At 41.9% G+C, this 17,191-nt stretch overlaps 1 protein-coding gene across 1 annotated transcript in view; it reads left to right on the forward strand.

Moving 5' to 3' along the window:
• The window catches only part of LOC143767563 (zonadhesin-like), a 316,930-nt gene that overhangs the window by 238,188 nt on the left and 61,551 nt on the right, over positions 1–17,191 (forward strand). Inside the window, exons 12-14 of the mRNA XM_077255972.1 lie at positions 5,835–6,012; positions 6,170–6,378; positions 7,825–7,907. Of these exons, the coding sequence (XP_077112087.1) occupies positions 5,835–5,860 (26 nt within the window). The 3' untranslated portion in view covers positions 5,861–6,012; positions 6,170–6,378; positions 7,825–7,907. The remainder of the gene's footprint in view (positions 1–5,834; positions 6,013–6,169; positions 6,379–7,824; positions 7,908–17,191) is intronic.

Consider the following 17,191-nt stretch of genomic DNA (forward strand, 5'->3'; position numbering starts at 1 on the left):
CTACATGGATGACTATGGTGGTGCATTATACTATATGGAGCACTGTGAGGAGTGTATTATGCTATATGGAGGACTGAGGAGTATATTTTAATATATGGAGGACTATGAGGAGTGTATTATACTATATGGAGGACTATGGGAAGTGTATAATACTATGTGGAGGACTATGAGGAGTGTATTATACTATATGGAGGACTATGGGGCACATTATATTATATGGAAGACTATGGTGTGTGCATTTTACAATATGGAGGACTGTGGTGCACATTATAATATATGGAGGACTATGGGGTGTATTATACTAAAAAAGCAAAATGCTGCATATTCATTGGGTGATTGGATTGTTAATGCCGGAATAAAAATCATTGTTCTCAGCAGCACATCGCCGGTGTAAATTGTAGATGTGCTGCTGATAACATGATACTGTATGGTGATCTGTCAGTGATCTATTAGTGATCGTTCTGTCCCCCTCATTCTTTCTCAGACGGTGGAAAGAGGCCGGGAAACAAGCGTCCAACGACTTCAGTATTGTCGAACACACTCGTTTAGCGGCCTAAGATCAATGCATGTAAATACAACCGAAATGCTTCTGTATGATGTGCAATATGTTAGCATTTGGGGCCCCATTTTAAACTTTGCCTAGGGCTCCACTTTGCCTAAAACCGGCCCTGCACATAGATTATCACCGGTCCGAGTGCTATAGTGCTATGCGATGTTTTCTCTCATAGCACTCGTCTGTATTTTATGGTAGTGTGACTCCAGGCTTACCCAGTGACTCTAGAGTTAGAAAATGACTCTGCTGTAAAAATTGTGCTGCACTGGGAACCACTGATCTGTGATGGCCCAGGTATTGACCACCATTGTACAAAAGCTCACTGACACAAAAAAAGGACTTAAAAATCCTACAAAAAATTGAAAAAAGTCACAGAGAAAAAAGCAGAGATGTTTACCTGCTGAAGCCTCTAACCAAATGCACTAGCAGGGTGCAGCGGACCCGAATTAATGATGGCAAACACACAGGTGCAAAAAATACCGATGAAACAACCACTTTCAATCCAGTGTTGGCTGTTTGGCATTAGTGCACAAAAAGATAAGCGATAATAGTCTGTATGTGGCGTTGTTCACACAGGCAATGCAGAGCATCTGGTTTACAGCCTGTTACTAATGCACATACAGGCGGGCCGCCCAGTGCTACAAAATGCATGCTTTGCGAACAGAGGCCAACAGTTTTACAGAGCCATCTTGGTCCGACTGCATCCTGCAAGATAAAGTGCAAAAAACCCCCACATATCAATGTATGTAAGGTATTAGTTTATATTGGGGCCTCAATACGTAAGCTGGCAACCCGCGTCAACACTGGATTGAAAGTGGTTGTTTCATCGGTATTTTTTGCACCTGTGTGTTTGCCATCATTAATCGGGTCCCCCGCACCCTGCTAGTGCATTTGGTTGGAGGCTTCAGCTGGTAAACATCTCTGCATTTTTCTCTGTGACTTTTTTCAATTTTTTGGAGGATTTTTAAGTCCTCTTTTTGTGTTGGTGAGCTTTTATTCTATGTTTAGCGTTAGGACTGGCAAAATGTAAGGACCCTTGACGCGGGTTGCCAGCTTACGTTTTGAGGCCCCAATATAAACTATTACCTTACATACATTGATATGTGGGTTTTTTTGCACTTTATCTTGCAGGGTGCAGTCGGACCAAGATGGCTCTGTAAACTTTTGGCCTCTGTTCTCACAGCATGCATTTTGTAGCACTGGGCGGCCCGCCTGTATGTGCGTTAGTAACAGGCTGTAAACCAGATGCTCTGCAGTGCCTGTGTGAACAACGCCACATACAGACTGTTATCACTTATCTTTTTGTGCACTAATGCCAAACAGCCAACACTGGATTGAAAGTGGTTGTTTCATCGGTATTTTTTGCACCTGTGTGTTTGCCATCATTAATCGGGTCCACTGCACCACTGTACAAGGTGTGATAATTCTCTAGATGTCTTAGCTACAAGGCATTATGGGAAAGCCTGCAGGGCCATGCAAAATAACATTTTTTTCTACTCTCTGATGCTTCAGCAGTGTGGGAAGTGGTGTCAGCCAAGTTTTATTTGTTTTTTTTTTAGAACAGTGTATCGAATCACAAAATGTCGAATTTGCAGAAACCACAAATTTCAGGGAATTCCACCCAAACTTGATCCTCCTCGAATTAATCTGCTCATCTTTAATGAATACATAAATACAAACCCTCAAAAAACTATTGTGGAATTGCATTTTTTTTTTTACAATTTCAGCGCACAAGGAATATTTTTCTTATTTTTCAGGGTTTTTTTTATTTCAAAGTGAACGGTGCCACTCAAAGCTACAATTTGTTCTCCTAAACACAAGGCCTCATGCGGCCTTACCAATAGAAAAATGAATAAACTACAGCTCTTGAAAAATGGGAGGAAAAAACAAAAACAGAAAAGTTACCTTGTCAGGAATGGGTTAAAGAAGTTGTCTTGTATTCTTAAATAGGTACAGTTGCAAAGTACTGGTAAAGAAATCATGCAACCATAGAATTTAAGTCTTATTAAAAGTCCTCTTTGTTGTAAAAAAAGAGAGCTTTTTACTATTAATGTTTACTGCTTATTGCCATGGCTACCAGCCACCTATGCTGTCATTTAACAGTGGCAGGTATCCTAGACAAGGAGTGTGCAAGTTCTTTGCTATGCAGTTTGGAAGCCAGACAGCTTGATATTGAAAGTCAGTGAAATCCTTTAGAATTCATAGAAAATGATTAAAAAACAATTAGGGTCTACCAATCAGGATACCATTATAAAAGTCAGTAGTCTGAAAATAATTTTACTACCTTCAATACCTCTTTGAAAGACATAGTTCATTTGTGTTTTTTTTAATGTGCGTCTTAGCCACCTGCATTTTATTTTCTATTTGGAAGCCTCGGGAAGAATGGTCAGATTACTTCTTTCAACCACTTTACGGCTTTTGAAGTCTGAATTGAATTGCCATTTTTGCAATTACTATGTACAGCTATGGCAAAAAGTAAGAGACCACTGCAAAATGTTCAGTTTGGCTGATATTTGGTATATTTGGTATATTTTTGAGTAAAAATGTAAATTGTTCTTTTAGTCTATAAACTTCTGACAACATGTCTCTGAAGTTCCAAGCAATACATTTTGGGGTTTTTTTTCTGAAAAAGAAAAATGGTAAAAAAAACAGTGCTTTCAGACCTCAAATAATGCAAAGAAAACAAGTTAATAATCATTTAGAAACAACAATACTAATTGTTTAACTCAGGAAGAGTTCAGAAATCAATATTTTGTGGAATAACCATGATTTTTAATCACAGCTTTCATGTGTCTTGGCATGCTTTCCACCAGTCTTTCAGGCCTGTCTCACATGTCCAGATAATTCCGGTACCGGAAAAATCCGTACCGGAGTTAACCGCGTCCATGTGCTCACGTGGCACATCAGTGTGGCACCCGTGCGGTAGCCGTGTGCCGACTGAGGACCACACGGACCATGCAGGAGACAGTGCTAGAGTTAAGCGCTGTCCCCTGCTTTAGGTGCTGAAGCCGGCATTCATTCCTTCTCCCCAGCAGCGTTCACTGGAGAGAAGGAATGAAAAATCAAGGTTTTTGGGTTTTTTTGTGTATAAAATAAAGTTCCTGGTCACCTCCAGCCTCCCACCCCCTGTGCGCCTGCCCGCTTGCATTAAAATACTCATCCAGCTCCCGCGAAGCCTCCTCTCAGCGCCGCAGCTTGTCCTGTGTGAGCAGTCACATGGTACCGCTCATTACAGGGATGAATATGCAGCTCCACCCCTATGGGACCTCTATGTTTACTCTGCAGAAGCATCGCTGACCCCCGATCATGTGACGGGGGTCAGCAATGCGCTCATTTCCTGCCGCCCGGCCGGAAGCGCCGCTTAAATGCCGCTGTCAGCATTTGACAGCGGCATTTAACTAGTTAATAGGTGCGGGAGGATCGCGATTCTGCCTGTGCCTATTGCTGGCACATGTCAGCTGTTCAAAACAGCTGACATGTCCCGGCTTTGATGCGGGCTCACCGCCGGAGCCCGCATCAAAGCGGGGGTTCTGACCTCGGATGTACTTTCCCATCCGAGGTCAGAAAGGGGTTAAAAAAGAAAGTAACCTATTTTACTTAATAAGTGCAGAAAATCTGCAATATCAAAAACTCACCAAAAACTCATCGTGGAAAGTTAGCTTTAAAGTGCCCGTACACATTGAGGACATTTGCCCCCTTGCAATCATCCAGTTTTTTCAGATGTCTACACCAAAGTACACAATAAAAAATTGTTCTGATAATTGGATTTTTTATGAAATTTTGGTGCAGATTTGTCACTGTCTTTTAATGCAGTTTTAATACAGAAACAAAGGGCTTCTGCATTTGAAAATTGTTTTTTAACATACATCTTTTCATGCTCCCTATAGAAACAAAAACCTAAGAATTCAACAGTGTCTTTAAATGCACAGTGATAATCAGATTTCACAAACTCGCATCCATGTTCCCTAAACTGCTAAATGCAGTAGATTCTCTGCACCAAAAATAGCAGAAAAGTTGCAGCATTTACACTGTATAGGAACATGAGCTAAATTCCTTACATTTTTATTACAGAGTGGAGAAATTGTAAAGTGCTGCAAACATATTGGTGCTATAGAAATAAAATTATTACTAAAGTCAATACCAGATATGTCTCCCTTGGAAAAAATTGGACCTTTAAGGTCACAATTCTTAATCCTCCTCTCTTTTAATATCATCTGTAAATAAAAAAAGAGGAGGCATCGATACACATTAGATGGTTGGCTGATCAAATTGGTCTACTGTGTATGGGGGTCTTTCGTTGATAAATAGTTTTGCCTCTTTGCTCAATACCATATGAATACACAAGCAAATCTATGCATTTTCTAATTTCACATAAATCATACTGAAATATAAAATAACCAACACCAAATGTCCCAATAGATTATTCTTATAACATATAGTAAAGATTTATTTGTATTGTATTGCATTTTATCCTTGTCAATATTATGCTTTTCAAAAATCAAAATAATATTTTCTTTTCTTTTTTTTTGTATTTATATTTAATTTAGCAACTCCTTCCACTGGTAAGTTCTATAAGGTTTCTATGTAATATATTGGATGTTTTAAGGACAAGGACAAATTTGATCCAAGTGACCAAACATCTTATTTTTGTTTATTGCTTTAGCATTCCAATATTATTTATTTTTGTCATGTCATTTTTTTTTCTAAGGATCAGCTCTATTTGTGTGTGAAATCATTTAAGGTTAGGAGAAAGGTTCTGAAAGCTGCCGATAGTGGAGCTCATAAATCACGAACCGTGATTAGAAATGAGGGAACCCAAACTTAAACGTTTGGCATTCCTACCAGTTAGTGTCCAATGTTGAACGCCGAACAATGACTTCTGGAAGTCTATTGCAATGTTCGGCGTTCCTGAGGAAGTCAGGGAGGAGGAAGAGAGAGAATTTTCCTGTTCACAAGTTCAGGTCTCCGTTGTTTTCAATGGGGTTCAGGTTCTTGTTCGAGTATAGGTCTGGTACCCAAACCAAATTTTGGAATAAAGTTTGGGTCGGGTGCCAAATCTCGAACTTTCATGGGTCTGCTCATCCCTAGTTTTGATTTTTACTATTTTGTAACAGCACCTTGTCAGGAGTTTGGAGGGAGGGGAAAGAAAGTGAGCTGATAGCTGATATTTAGAGATAAATAGATTTCCTGGAATGTAGCTACTGTGCACACTTGGCCAGGGTCTGAGCAGTCATTTATGGCCAAACTCCATGGAAACCAACTGTTTTAGTCTTTGTTGTAGATAAACTACTTAAAACTTTCTGCTGACTGCAGTTATCTCCCTTTATTCTAGCATTTAATTGTGAGTTTAGACTGACTGAGACATCAGGATATATAAACAGTTATTGGTATTCAAATTGGTGTGTCTGGACAATTGAGATCCCATATGGTCGTGTTGGAATATTTTTCAATTACATTTTGTAAGTATTGTTTGTGTGTACTAACTTTTATCTTACAAACTCTATCTATGGCATCATCTTGTCCCTCTACCCAGGATGACTCTTTAGGATTCCATTAATTGTCTATAGCTAGCCATTTATCATATCATTTATTAGGAATATCTTCTCTTACCGACAGTATGCATACCAATGGTGAAAATTGCCAATTTGAATTTGTGAAAATTTATGATGGACCTCTTTGGAATTCAGTGGAGATAGCAACAATTTGCCAACCTACAAGCCGATGGTTTTTCTCATCACTCAATGTCATGACCTTGGTATTTGTTCACATGGACTTCGGTGGAAGCTTTTCAGCATTTTATCAATCATACAGTCTATCCACGAGAGGTAATATGAGTAATAAAATGGTTTGAACAAAGCTATTTATATTTCTTTTTTCAGAGGTTGTTATAAAATGAACCTAACAGAGAATGATCAGACCAAATATTTTTCCAGTCAATTTACCTCTGCTGCCAAGATTTTAGAAGTCCTATGACATTTGGGTGGCACAGTCATTGGAGGCAGTGCCAATCATCTGAGTGGCCTGTCCAGGATGCCCAGGGGTGACAGCATATGAGTATGCCTCCATGGTTATTCAATAAATTACCCATGTCTAAGCATTCATAGCTATTTCCATGGACCTTGGTCCTATCATGGACTGGCTGCTGGTCTCCCAAGCTGAGCATAGCAGCTTTATATATTTCTATGAGGCCGACATGCTTGGGTCGAGAGACCCATGGCCAGTCTGTGCATTATGGTCCATGATCGGACCAAGATCCACGGTCATCTGCATGACCCTTAAGAACAACAGGCAACCCATTTACGATATTCGTGGTGTTACATTTTGATAAAAAATAATTGCCTACCAGTTCTCTATAATAGTTCAGATATTTTATCATTACACATGGCAAGCTTCTTCAAAAAAAGCTTTGAAAGATCAGTCTCAATCCAGTGTCAACATGTAATAATTACATGTAGATGCAAAATTGACCCAAAATATATATTAGGTGTCCGCCTATAGACACTGGTGTGAGGGGGATGGAAAATAACAGCTATTGTGAAAAATGATAAAAAACCGCACCAAACAACTTAAGTATACCTTTTCAAGCTTACTTGGTGGACCAGCAGTGTGTGGCTTGCAAAATCCCGGGTGCAACACCTGAAACGATCAGTATTGTACAAAGTCCAGGCCAAAGAGGAAAAAATAGGTGGCACTCCGTGATGCAGTAAAACAATCCTTTCTTTATTCAATGCAAGTAGTCCATGGATGCAGGGGAGCAGGTGCAGTGAAGGACGATGGCCGTTTAGCGTCAATCAGGCACTTTAACGAGTTCAGGTAACTGGATCCGTTGAAGCGTCTGATCAGAGCGAAACGGCCGTCATTCTTTGCTGCTCCTGCTCCCCTGCATCCATGTACTACTCGCATTGAATAAAGAAAGGATTGTTTTACTGCATCACGGAGTGCCACCTATTTTTCCTCTTTGACCGGGAAATAACAGCTACCCTAGGCACATTTTGTCACATTGTTATTCTAATATGGTACATTATATACATAAAATACATTATATTACATTGTATTATATAATATTTGTAATGTAAACCTCCAAAGAGCAAACTTATCATCCGATCTACACTTATTGGCTTGCATGCATATTGTCTGAAAGCATTTTCCTCATAGTGTGCAGTGAAGGATTTATTTATTACAGACTGGTCTTACCATGGTTAATGTGTGCTTCCCAAAAGCAATAAAGATTTTCCTCTCTCTCGTTCTATTTTTATCTATGTTTTATGCAGCGACTACAACCTCTACAAGTAAGTAATAATAATAATAATAAAGCTTTTATAGACTATACTGGGGAAGATTTGCTAAGCAAAATGTAGAAATGTGGCAAGCAAAAAATAACTTTTTTGCAGCATGTTAAATATTATATTTTGGTATTGTCCATGTTTTACAATGAGTGTTAGTGAAAAGTAGCAGAGAGGTGGTTTACATTTAAAAGGCGATACTGCTTAACAAGTTATGCCAAATTTATCACGTTGTGCGCACTGTGTAGATAATTTTGTAATACCAAAATGACATTTTTCAGGAAAATATTGATAATTTTCTACCATTTTATATTCAACATGGTCAGCACAATGTTTTTCATTATTCAAAGTAATGCAGTATTCCTTTTTTATTCATTTCCATGTATCTACTAGCTTTTTATTGTAGAAATGCACCACAAAATAAATACCTACCGTAATCAATGACAGAGGTGGTTATTCGCGAAAAACACAATGACTATGCGAAAAGGGGGGAGTGACTAACCACTGGTAGGTAAATATATCATAAAAATAGATTGTTTTATTGAAGAATCACAAACAATAAAAATAAATACATTAAAAGGATGGGGGCAAATGACCAAGAAATAAGCAAATCGTATCAGAAAGAGGGTATTAATAATAGATAGTGTTGAATTCTCAAAGTAACAATCTGTGCAGGAAGAATATAACAAAAAGTAAGTGATATAAAGAAATTTAGATATATATATATAGATAAATGTCAGGTAAATGAATAAATAATTACTACCATCTAAACATAGTTAATATATAAAAATCAGACATACCATAAAAGAGATCAACACTTAAGTAACAAGCACAAAATTTCTAAATATAATGTATATATATATACAATACAGACCAAAAGTTTGGACACACCTTCTCATTTAAAGATTTTTCTGTATTTTCATGACTATGAAAATTGTAAATTCACACTGAAGTCATCAAAACTATGAATTAACACATGTGGAATTATATACTTAACAAAAAAGTGTGAAACAACTGAAATTATGTCTTATATTCTAGGTTCTTCAAAGTAGCCACCTTTTGCTTTGATGACTGCTTTGCACACTCTTGGCATTCTCCTGATGAGCTTCAAGAGTACACCTAGAACATGTTATGTTAATATTTATCATAATTTGTATTTCCAGTGATTCACTGTTCTCAATGTTTCTTGGTCTGCTTAACAAACTATAGATGCCCACACACCTTAAACGGGCTGTCCACTATATCAAGGCATGCCAAAATGCCCCATGTAAAATAAAAAATAAATCTACACTCGCCTCCCGGACCAGTGCCACTCCAGAAATGTCAGCTCTGTGACTACTGGCACTAATGTGATGTAACAGTGTCATATTATCACTAGGAATCAATGTTGATATTGCTGGAATGGCGCCAGTCTGAGAGGTGAGTATCCTTTTTTATATTAAACGGGGAAACTATAGCATTGAAGAATAGATTTTCAAGTAGCGGAAAACCTTTGTGAAAGGAAAATGTCACCAGCTTTTTGCTATCCAGCCGAGAGCAGCATGATGTAGACACAGAGATGCGCACAACACTGATTGGCAGCTTTCTGTGTACATTGTGACATCTGCCAATCAGTGTTGGTAGTGTGGCGCCCCTAGGGGTATTTGCCACAAAAATAGTTATTGACACCAAATACAAATACTAAAATAGCAAGACTGCACTACCATCTCCGGCCAGAAGGGGGAGCTCCAGAGACTCCCCTTGATCTATTCCGGTCTGAGAAAAGGACTGGCAGTTGGGCTGAGGAGCTGAAAGTGAGAGGTCGTATAACTGAACTCCTAACAGCCCTATGACGGATTATAGGCCCGTAATACCCATAGTAGGAAAAGAGGAGTAGAGAAAAAGGACATTGTGAGAACCGGGTAGCAATAGATATAGATACCGGATCCGTGGCTATATTCATTATATATAATACAGCAACCGGAAGGACGTGAGGTGATATCAGCTTCACCAGGGTAAGACGCAGCAACAGACACAGAGTTCAGCGGTACTCCCAGAGGGGGTAAGCCGACAAAAAGGACTCGGGTTGTCCGTCGAACTAGAGCATAGAAGAGACAGATTGGGTCGGCAGCCAGTTCATATACAGCAGCAGGGCCATACAGAAACTGCGCATTATAAGAGGTGGAAATCCTGACAGGGTCAAAGTAATTTCAGAGTGCTCATACAGACTCCGGTGACAGTGTTGGTCACAAATCCCTTTTTGTTGAAGTAAACTGGTTAAACGTTTCAGCGCCTCAGTCTTTCATTTGGACAATAGCCATCAATCCAGGATCGGGGTCATCACAGCTGAGAGGACCTGCTGCTGATCAAGTAAGTGTCTGTTTCTTCATGATATCCCTTACACTGTGCATCGCCTGAGGCCACAGCACCTGGTCAAGCCACTAGTGACATCCCCCTCAAGAGACGGACCTCATTGATCTGGTGCTGGGTACCTCGGTCTCCCGGGCGTCACAACTGGCGTCACGAACAGGATTGGGCCAACCCGTACACCGGGTATTGTGTGCCGTAATTGGAGTCTGAAACTGAAAATTTGGATGAAAAATCTTGGAAACTGACTTTGTTAAAGAAAATCCCGTTCCCCATTGAAAACTATTGAAAGTGACTTTTCTCCATTGGTTATAATGGGGTAAAAATGGCCACCATCCCCTGATGTAATCATCTCATAACCGTTAAGCACAAAGCTGTTAATCGAGCTACGTTATTACCCAAGCCCCAGTCTAACTGAAAAACTTCAAAGTCCATCATCACAGAGCGTGCGGCAGTTAGAGGCAGCAGGGGGCGTGTCATTGTCATCCTGCTGCACAGAGGAACGAATCTACATTATCTAGACGGAAGCTGGGACCGGAGAGGTCTGGATTAACTAAGGGGGTACAGTATGTCGCAGCACGGAGACACCGCAGCACCCGGCGACGCTAATGCAGCTGAAAGACAGTGTCGATAGAGAGCCTGGCAGCGCAGCAGTGCAAGGAGTGCTGCCCATCATGCCGGTGTTGATGCCATATACCCCGGGTGGCCCGTGGCTTCCAATGTATGAAGGTAAACCTAACACCCTTGACGGTTTCAGGGAAAAGATGCTGGCTCATTTTGATATGTTCCCCGTGGGTGAAGCTCAGCATGTTAGTCTCCTGATGATGCAGTTAAGTGGCCATGCTAAGCGAGAAGTCACGGCATGGGCAACTGATCTAAAAGGTACTGTTGAACGCATATTTGCTGGATTAAAAGCTACATTTGAAACCAGTACCAGCAGCAAAGCTAAAGTACGATTCTTTAATTGCAAACAAAAAGCTAATGAGGGCGTGAGAGATTTTGCCTTAAACCTGCAGGAAGCCCTTAAATCACTTACACTGGCTGAACCCATTTTTAACACAGGAGCCGATAAACTGCTAAGAGATCAATTTATTGAGGGACTCTACACCCCTTCTCACCGGGGGCATGTGAGCATGCTTGTTTTTAAGAACCCTGAATTGATATTTGCCCAAGTAAAGGAGAGCGCTATACGTCTCCAGCTGGCAGAGGCACCTCGGGATCAGGATCTCACACAACCCATGGCAGATGCACTTCAGCAACGGGGAATGCCAGTGACATCAGCTATGTCCGGTGCCAGTGCTAAGTCCCTGGGGCCCATTACTAATGAGGCTCTTCAGCAAAAGCTTGACTCTTTAACTGATGTTGTTGCTTCAATGGCTAAAACCATGCAGGAGATGAGAGAACCCAAGATGGAGTTGGCAAACCGTAGAGAGGATGTTCCATGGATGAGGTCCCGGAGATACCCGACATGGAGAGGATGACCCCGTGACCGCTACCAACCGGATGGACAGCCCATTTGCTGCCGTTGCCAGCAGCCAGGCCACTTTGCACGAAATTGTGATTTAAACGGGAATCCCCTGGGAATGCGGGCCGCTTCGCAGGAATGAATTTTCAAGGCCCAACACCCTGGCATGACAGGTACATCGGAGGACGACCCATCATCCCTATCGTGCTGGACGGAATTCCCCTCAACGCTTTGCTGGATACAGGTTCCCAGATTTCATCTATACCATATATCCTTTATAAGAGGTACTGGGCTGAGGTAGATATTGATAAAGGACCCTCTGATGTTGAACTAGATATATGGGCCAGTAATGGTAAGTTGGTACCAAAACTAGGATTCAGGGAGATGACCATAAAGATTGGTAAAGCAGAATTGAAGAAACAGGGTATAATTGTCGTTGATGTTGACCGACAGAACTGTGAACCAACTGTATTGATAGGAATGAATGTGTTAGAGAACTGCTTTTCCGAAGTTATTTCTGTCTTACAACAAATTGCTGAAACTGCCCGATCCTGCCAGCAGAGAGTTCTCCGGAGGGAAATAAAAGTATTAATGTTAAGGCAACAGATAGAAGTTGCAGGTGGAGAAATCGGCAGTGTGAGGGTGAGTGATCCAACGTCTATTGTAATCCAGCCCAAAAAAAGAAATGCTAGTATGGTGTAGAGCGGCCATTGGTACTAAAGGATGAGACTATCAAGCCTTAATAGAACCAGCGTACACCGACAGCAGGCCCACTATACTCACGGCACGAGGGGTGGTCGAGGTACACCGGGGATGGGTGCCGGTACAACTTTTGAACTATGAAGAGGAAGAGGTCACTTTGCCAAGGTACGCTACAGTGGCAAAGTTATATACTGTTGACAACAATGCCATCACAACCGTTGAGCCCTTAGAATCGACCTGTCAGGTGGAAAATAACGGCTCAGATGGAGAATCAGAGGATTGGTGCCAACAGCTAGACGTGGGTGTAGATTCAACACCTACCCATCAAAGACAAGGGGTGTATAGATTAGTGACGGAATATGAACAGGTCTTCAGTAAACACCTATTAGACTTCGGACGGATAGAAGGGGTGGAACATACAATCCCCACCGGTGACCATCCCCCGATAAAAGAAAGATATAGACCCATACCGCCCACTCACTATCAATGCGCGAAGGACATGCTGAGAGAGATGAAACAGGCCGGGGTAATAAGAGATAGTTGTAGCCCTTGGGCGGCCCCTCTGGTGATTGTCAAAAAAAAGGACGGAACCATGAGAATGTGCGTAGACTACCGGCAGATTAATAACATCACCCATAAAGACGCCTATCCCTTGCCTAGGATAGAAGAGTCCTTGACTGCTTTGAAATCTGCTAATTATTTTTCCACCTTAGACTTAACAAGCGGGTATTGGCAAGTCCCTGTGGCTGAGAGAGATAAAGAAAAAATGGCATTCACCACACCAATGGGTCTAAGCAAATTTAATCGCATGCCATTCGGACTCTGCAACGCATCCGGTACTTTCCAGCGACTGATGGAATGTTGCCTCGGACACAAGAACTTCGAGACCGTCCTCCTGTACTTAGATGATGTGATCATCTACTCAAAGACTTACGAACAGCACTTAACAGACCTGGCAGAGGTGTTCGAAGCCTTATCCAAGTATGGTATGAAAATCAAACCATCCAAATGTCACCTTCTCAAGCCAAAGGTACAATACTTAGGGCACATCGTGAGTTCGGAGGGAGTAGCACCGGATCCCGAGAAAATAACTGCCATAAGGGATTGGCCAAGACCTACCAACGTAAAAGAAGTGAGGCAATTCTTGGGATTAGTGGGTTACTATCGTAGATTTATAAAAGGATTTACCAAATTGGCAGCGCCCTTGCAAGATGCTTTGATAGGGCAGACGAAGAAACCTTCAAACCGAAACCCTCCTTTTCAGTGGAACGACGAAAGAGAAGACTCCTTTGAACAACTAAAGAAGGCACTAACCGGAGAAGAAGTTCTGGCGTACCCGGATTACCATCAACCTTTCATCCTCTACACCGATGCCAGTAATGTGGGATTGGGTGCGGTGCTGTCACAAAAGCAAGAAGGTCAGGAGAAAGTCATCGCCTTTGCAAGTAGAAAACTCCGGCCTACTGAAAGAAATTCTGAAAATGATAGCTCCTTCAAATTGGAGCTACTGGCAGTAGTTTGGGCTGTGACTGAACGTTTCAAACACTATTTGACCGGTGCAGAATTTATTGTCTATACTGACAACAATCCATTGACTCACCTAGACACGGCTAAATTAGGTGCGTTAGAACAGCGATGGATAGCCCGATTATCTAATTACAACTTTGTGATCAAGTATCGAGCAGGTCGCAAAAATGGAAATGCCGATGCCCTATCCCGGATGCCACACTTGAGAGATGTAGAAGAAGAAACGGGGAAGCTTGAAGAAATTGAACTACCAGCCTTTCATCAGCCCAAGGTAAAACATTGTCAGTCAAATACCTATCAGAAACAACAAGAAGTGAATTTTAATCCGTTAGCACACCATAGATGGGCTGACACCCAAGATAGCAATCCGGCTGTGAAGCTAGTGAAGGAACTATTGACTGAGCAAAGTGCATATCCCGATGAGGATGCCCAAGAAGAGATGCATCAACTCTGGAAAGAGAGAGGCAAAATTTTCCTGTATCAAGGGAAACTCTGTAGAAGATACACCAATCCGAAAACACATGAATTGGTTTGGCAGATTATCGTGCCTAAACAAGATGTGAGGATGGTCCTCGAGGCTTACCACAATGGTGCTGGTCACTTTGGTTGGAAAAAGCTAGAAGTACTTCTGAGAGAAAGATTTTATTGGGTCGGGATGAGAAAATCAATCGAACAGTGGTGTAGAAACTGTGGCCCGTGCAACCTCAGAAGGAACGATCAAAAGAGCCAAAGAGCACCACTGCAGCCCATAATCACCAAACAACCACTTGAACTGGTAGCCATGGATCACGTGAAGTTGACACCGAGCCGGTCCGGTTATGTCTATGCCTTGACCATCGTAGATCATTATTCGCGCTTCTTGGTAGTAGTACCTGTAAAAGATCTGACTGCAAAAACAGCAGCCAAAGCGTTCCAAACGTACTTTTGTAGACCCCATGGATATCCGGAACAGGTTCTCACTGACCAGGGTACAGCCTTTGAATCAGAGATCTTCAGAGAATTCTGTAATATGTATGGTTGCAAAAAGATCCGGACGACGGCCTATCATCCGCAAACAAACGGCTTATGTGAGAAGATGAACCATATTGTGATAGACCTACTAAAGACTTTACCTGAAACGGAAAGGAATCAATGGCCAGAGAAATTGCCTGACTTGGTGGATCTGTATAATCATGTCCCGGTGAGCTCTACCAACTGCACCCCAGCTTATCTTATGCGTGCAAGACCCGGCCAATTGCCAATCGATCTAGAAATGGGAATTCTGAAACCAGACGCAGAAGTTCAAGACTCCAATTGGGATGTCGTACGGCAAAAGCAGTATCGCCAAGTACAAGAGAGTGTGGAAAGAAGCCTCCAGCAAACCAGAGAAAGACAAGAGCGAACTTTCAACCAGAATGCTCTAGCAACTCCATTAAGACCGGGTGACCAAGTACTCAAGAGGAATCGTCGAACCAATAAACTGGATAATCAGTGGTAAGCCGTACCCTACACAGTTTTACCAACAAGAATGGATAATCCTAAAATGTGTCTCATTAGCAAAAATGGAGGTTTAACATCTGTACTAGTGTCAAGAGACAATCTTAAATTATGTCCGGAAACGTTGAAAGAGCCAGAAGTTGTCCAGCCAGAATCAGAAGTTATTCAACCCATACAGGTTCAACCAGTAAAGGATAAAGAGGAGGAAATGTATCACACCTGTATAGGAGACTTTACCAAAACCCTACTAACATACCATGGTGCAGTAGTGATTCCCATGGTGGCATTTTATCCAACACCGAACCCAATATTAGAAGTCCCAAGACAGGAAGAGGCTGACCCCGTACTACAAGAGGTTCCAGGTCAGGAAGAACAGATTCCTGATCAGAGTGATCCCATTCACGGTGGACTTGCGAACCCCATAGTGGTGGAATTATCTTTTGCAGAGAGGGCAGATACTATATCCGCAGTAGACAGTAGTACACCACATAAAGAGACACCGCTATTACGTAGATCCCAGCGTAGTACCCAGGGTCAATTACCGGCCAGGTATGCAGATTACCAACTATAAGACTATAGTCATTGTTATCGTTCTGTAACGTTTAAGCTCAGTACCTACAGAGACTTACCTGTATGAACTTTTTGCATATTCTTGAACTTTTTATCAGCCCGGAAACACTAAATCAAAGCTCCGGAAAGACTGCTTTGTGAACTTTGCTTCCTAGTACCTTCAAGGATAGAACTGTATTAATGGACGCTATTTGAAGTGACTTTTTACAGAATTCCATTTTTTTTTTGTTTCTTTGAGTGGTTTTTGTAACTTTTCATTTTTAAGACTCTGTACATATCAATTGTTATTTCAAAATGTTATCGTCCCACAGTCCCGGAGTACTGTTCTTAACTAAGGGGGAAAATGTGGCGCCCCTAGGGGTATTTGCCACAAAAATAGTTATTGACATCAAATACAAATACTAAAATAGCAAGACTGCACTACCATCTCCGGCCAGAAGGGGGAGCTCCAGAGACTCCCCTTGATCTATTCCGGTCTGAGAAAAGGACTGGCAGTTGGGCTGAGGAGCTGAAAGTGAGAGGTCGTATAACTGAACTCCTAACAGCCCTATGACGGATTATAGGCCCATAATACCCATAGTAGGAAAAGAAGAGTAGAGAAAAAGGACATTGTGAGAACCGGGTAGCAATAATCACTACCCATAATAGGCGCAGAGACGGATACCGGATCCGTGGCTATATTCATTATATATAATACAGCAACCGGAAGGACGTGAGGTGATATCAGCTTCACCAGGGTAAGACGCAGCAACAGACACAGAGTTCAGCGGTACTCCCAGAGGGGGTAAGCCGACAAAAAGGACTCGGGTTGTCTGTCGAACTAGAGCATAGAAGAGACAGATTGGGTTGGCAGCCAGTTCACATACAGCAGCAGGGCCATACAGAAACTGCGCATAATAAGAGGTGGAAATCCTGACAGGGTCAAAGTAATTTCAGAGTGCTCATACAGACTCCGGTGACAGTGTTGGTCACAAATCCCTTTTTGTTGAAGTAAACTGGTTAAACGTTTCAGCGCCTCAGTCTTTCATTTGGACAATAGCCATCAATCCAGGATCGGGGTCATCACAGCTGAGAGGACCTGCTGCTGATCAAGTAAGTGTCTGTTCCTTCATGATATCCCTTACACTGTGCATCGCCTGAGGCCACAGCACCTGGTCAAGCCACTATTGACATCCCCCTCAAGAGACGGACCTCATTGATCTGGTGCTGGGTACCTCGGTCTCCCGGGCGTCACAACAGCAGGGTTCCGTAAAACAGGAGTAATACATG

This window comes from Ranitomeya variabilis, chromosome 4 (genome assembly GCF_051348905.1).
Source record: "Ranitomeya variabilis isolate aRanVar5 chromosome 4, aRanVar5.hap1, whole genome shotgun sequence".
Classification (NCBI taxonomy): Eukaryota; Metazoa; Chordata; class Amphibia; order Anura; family Dendrobatidae; genus Ranitomeya; species Ranitomeya variabilis.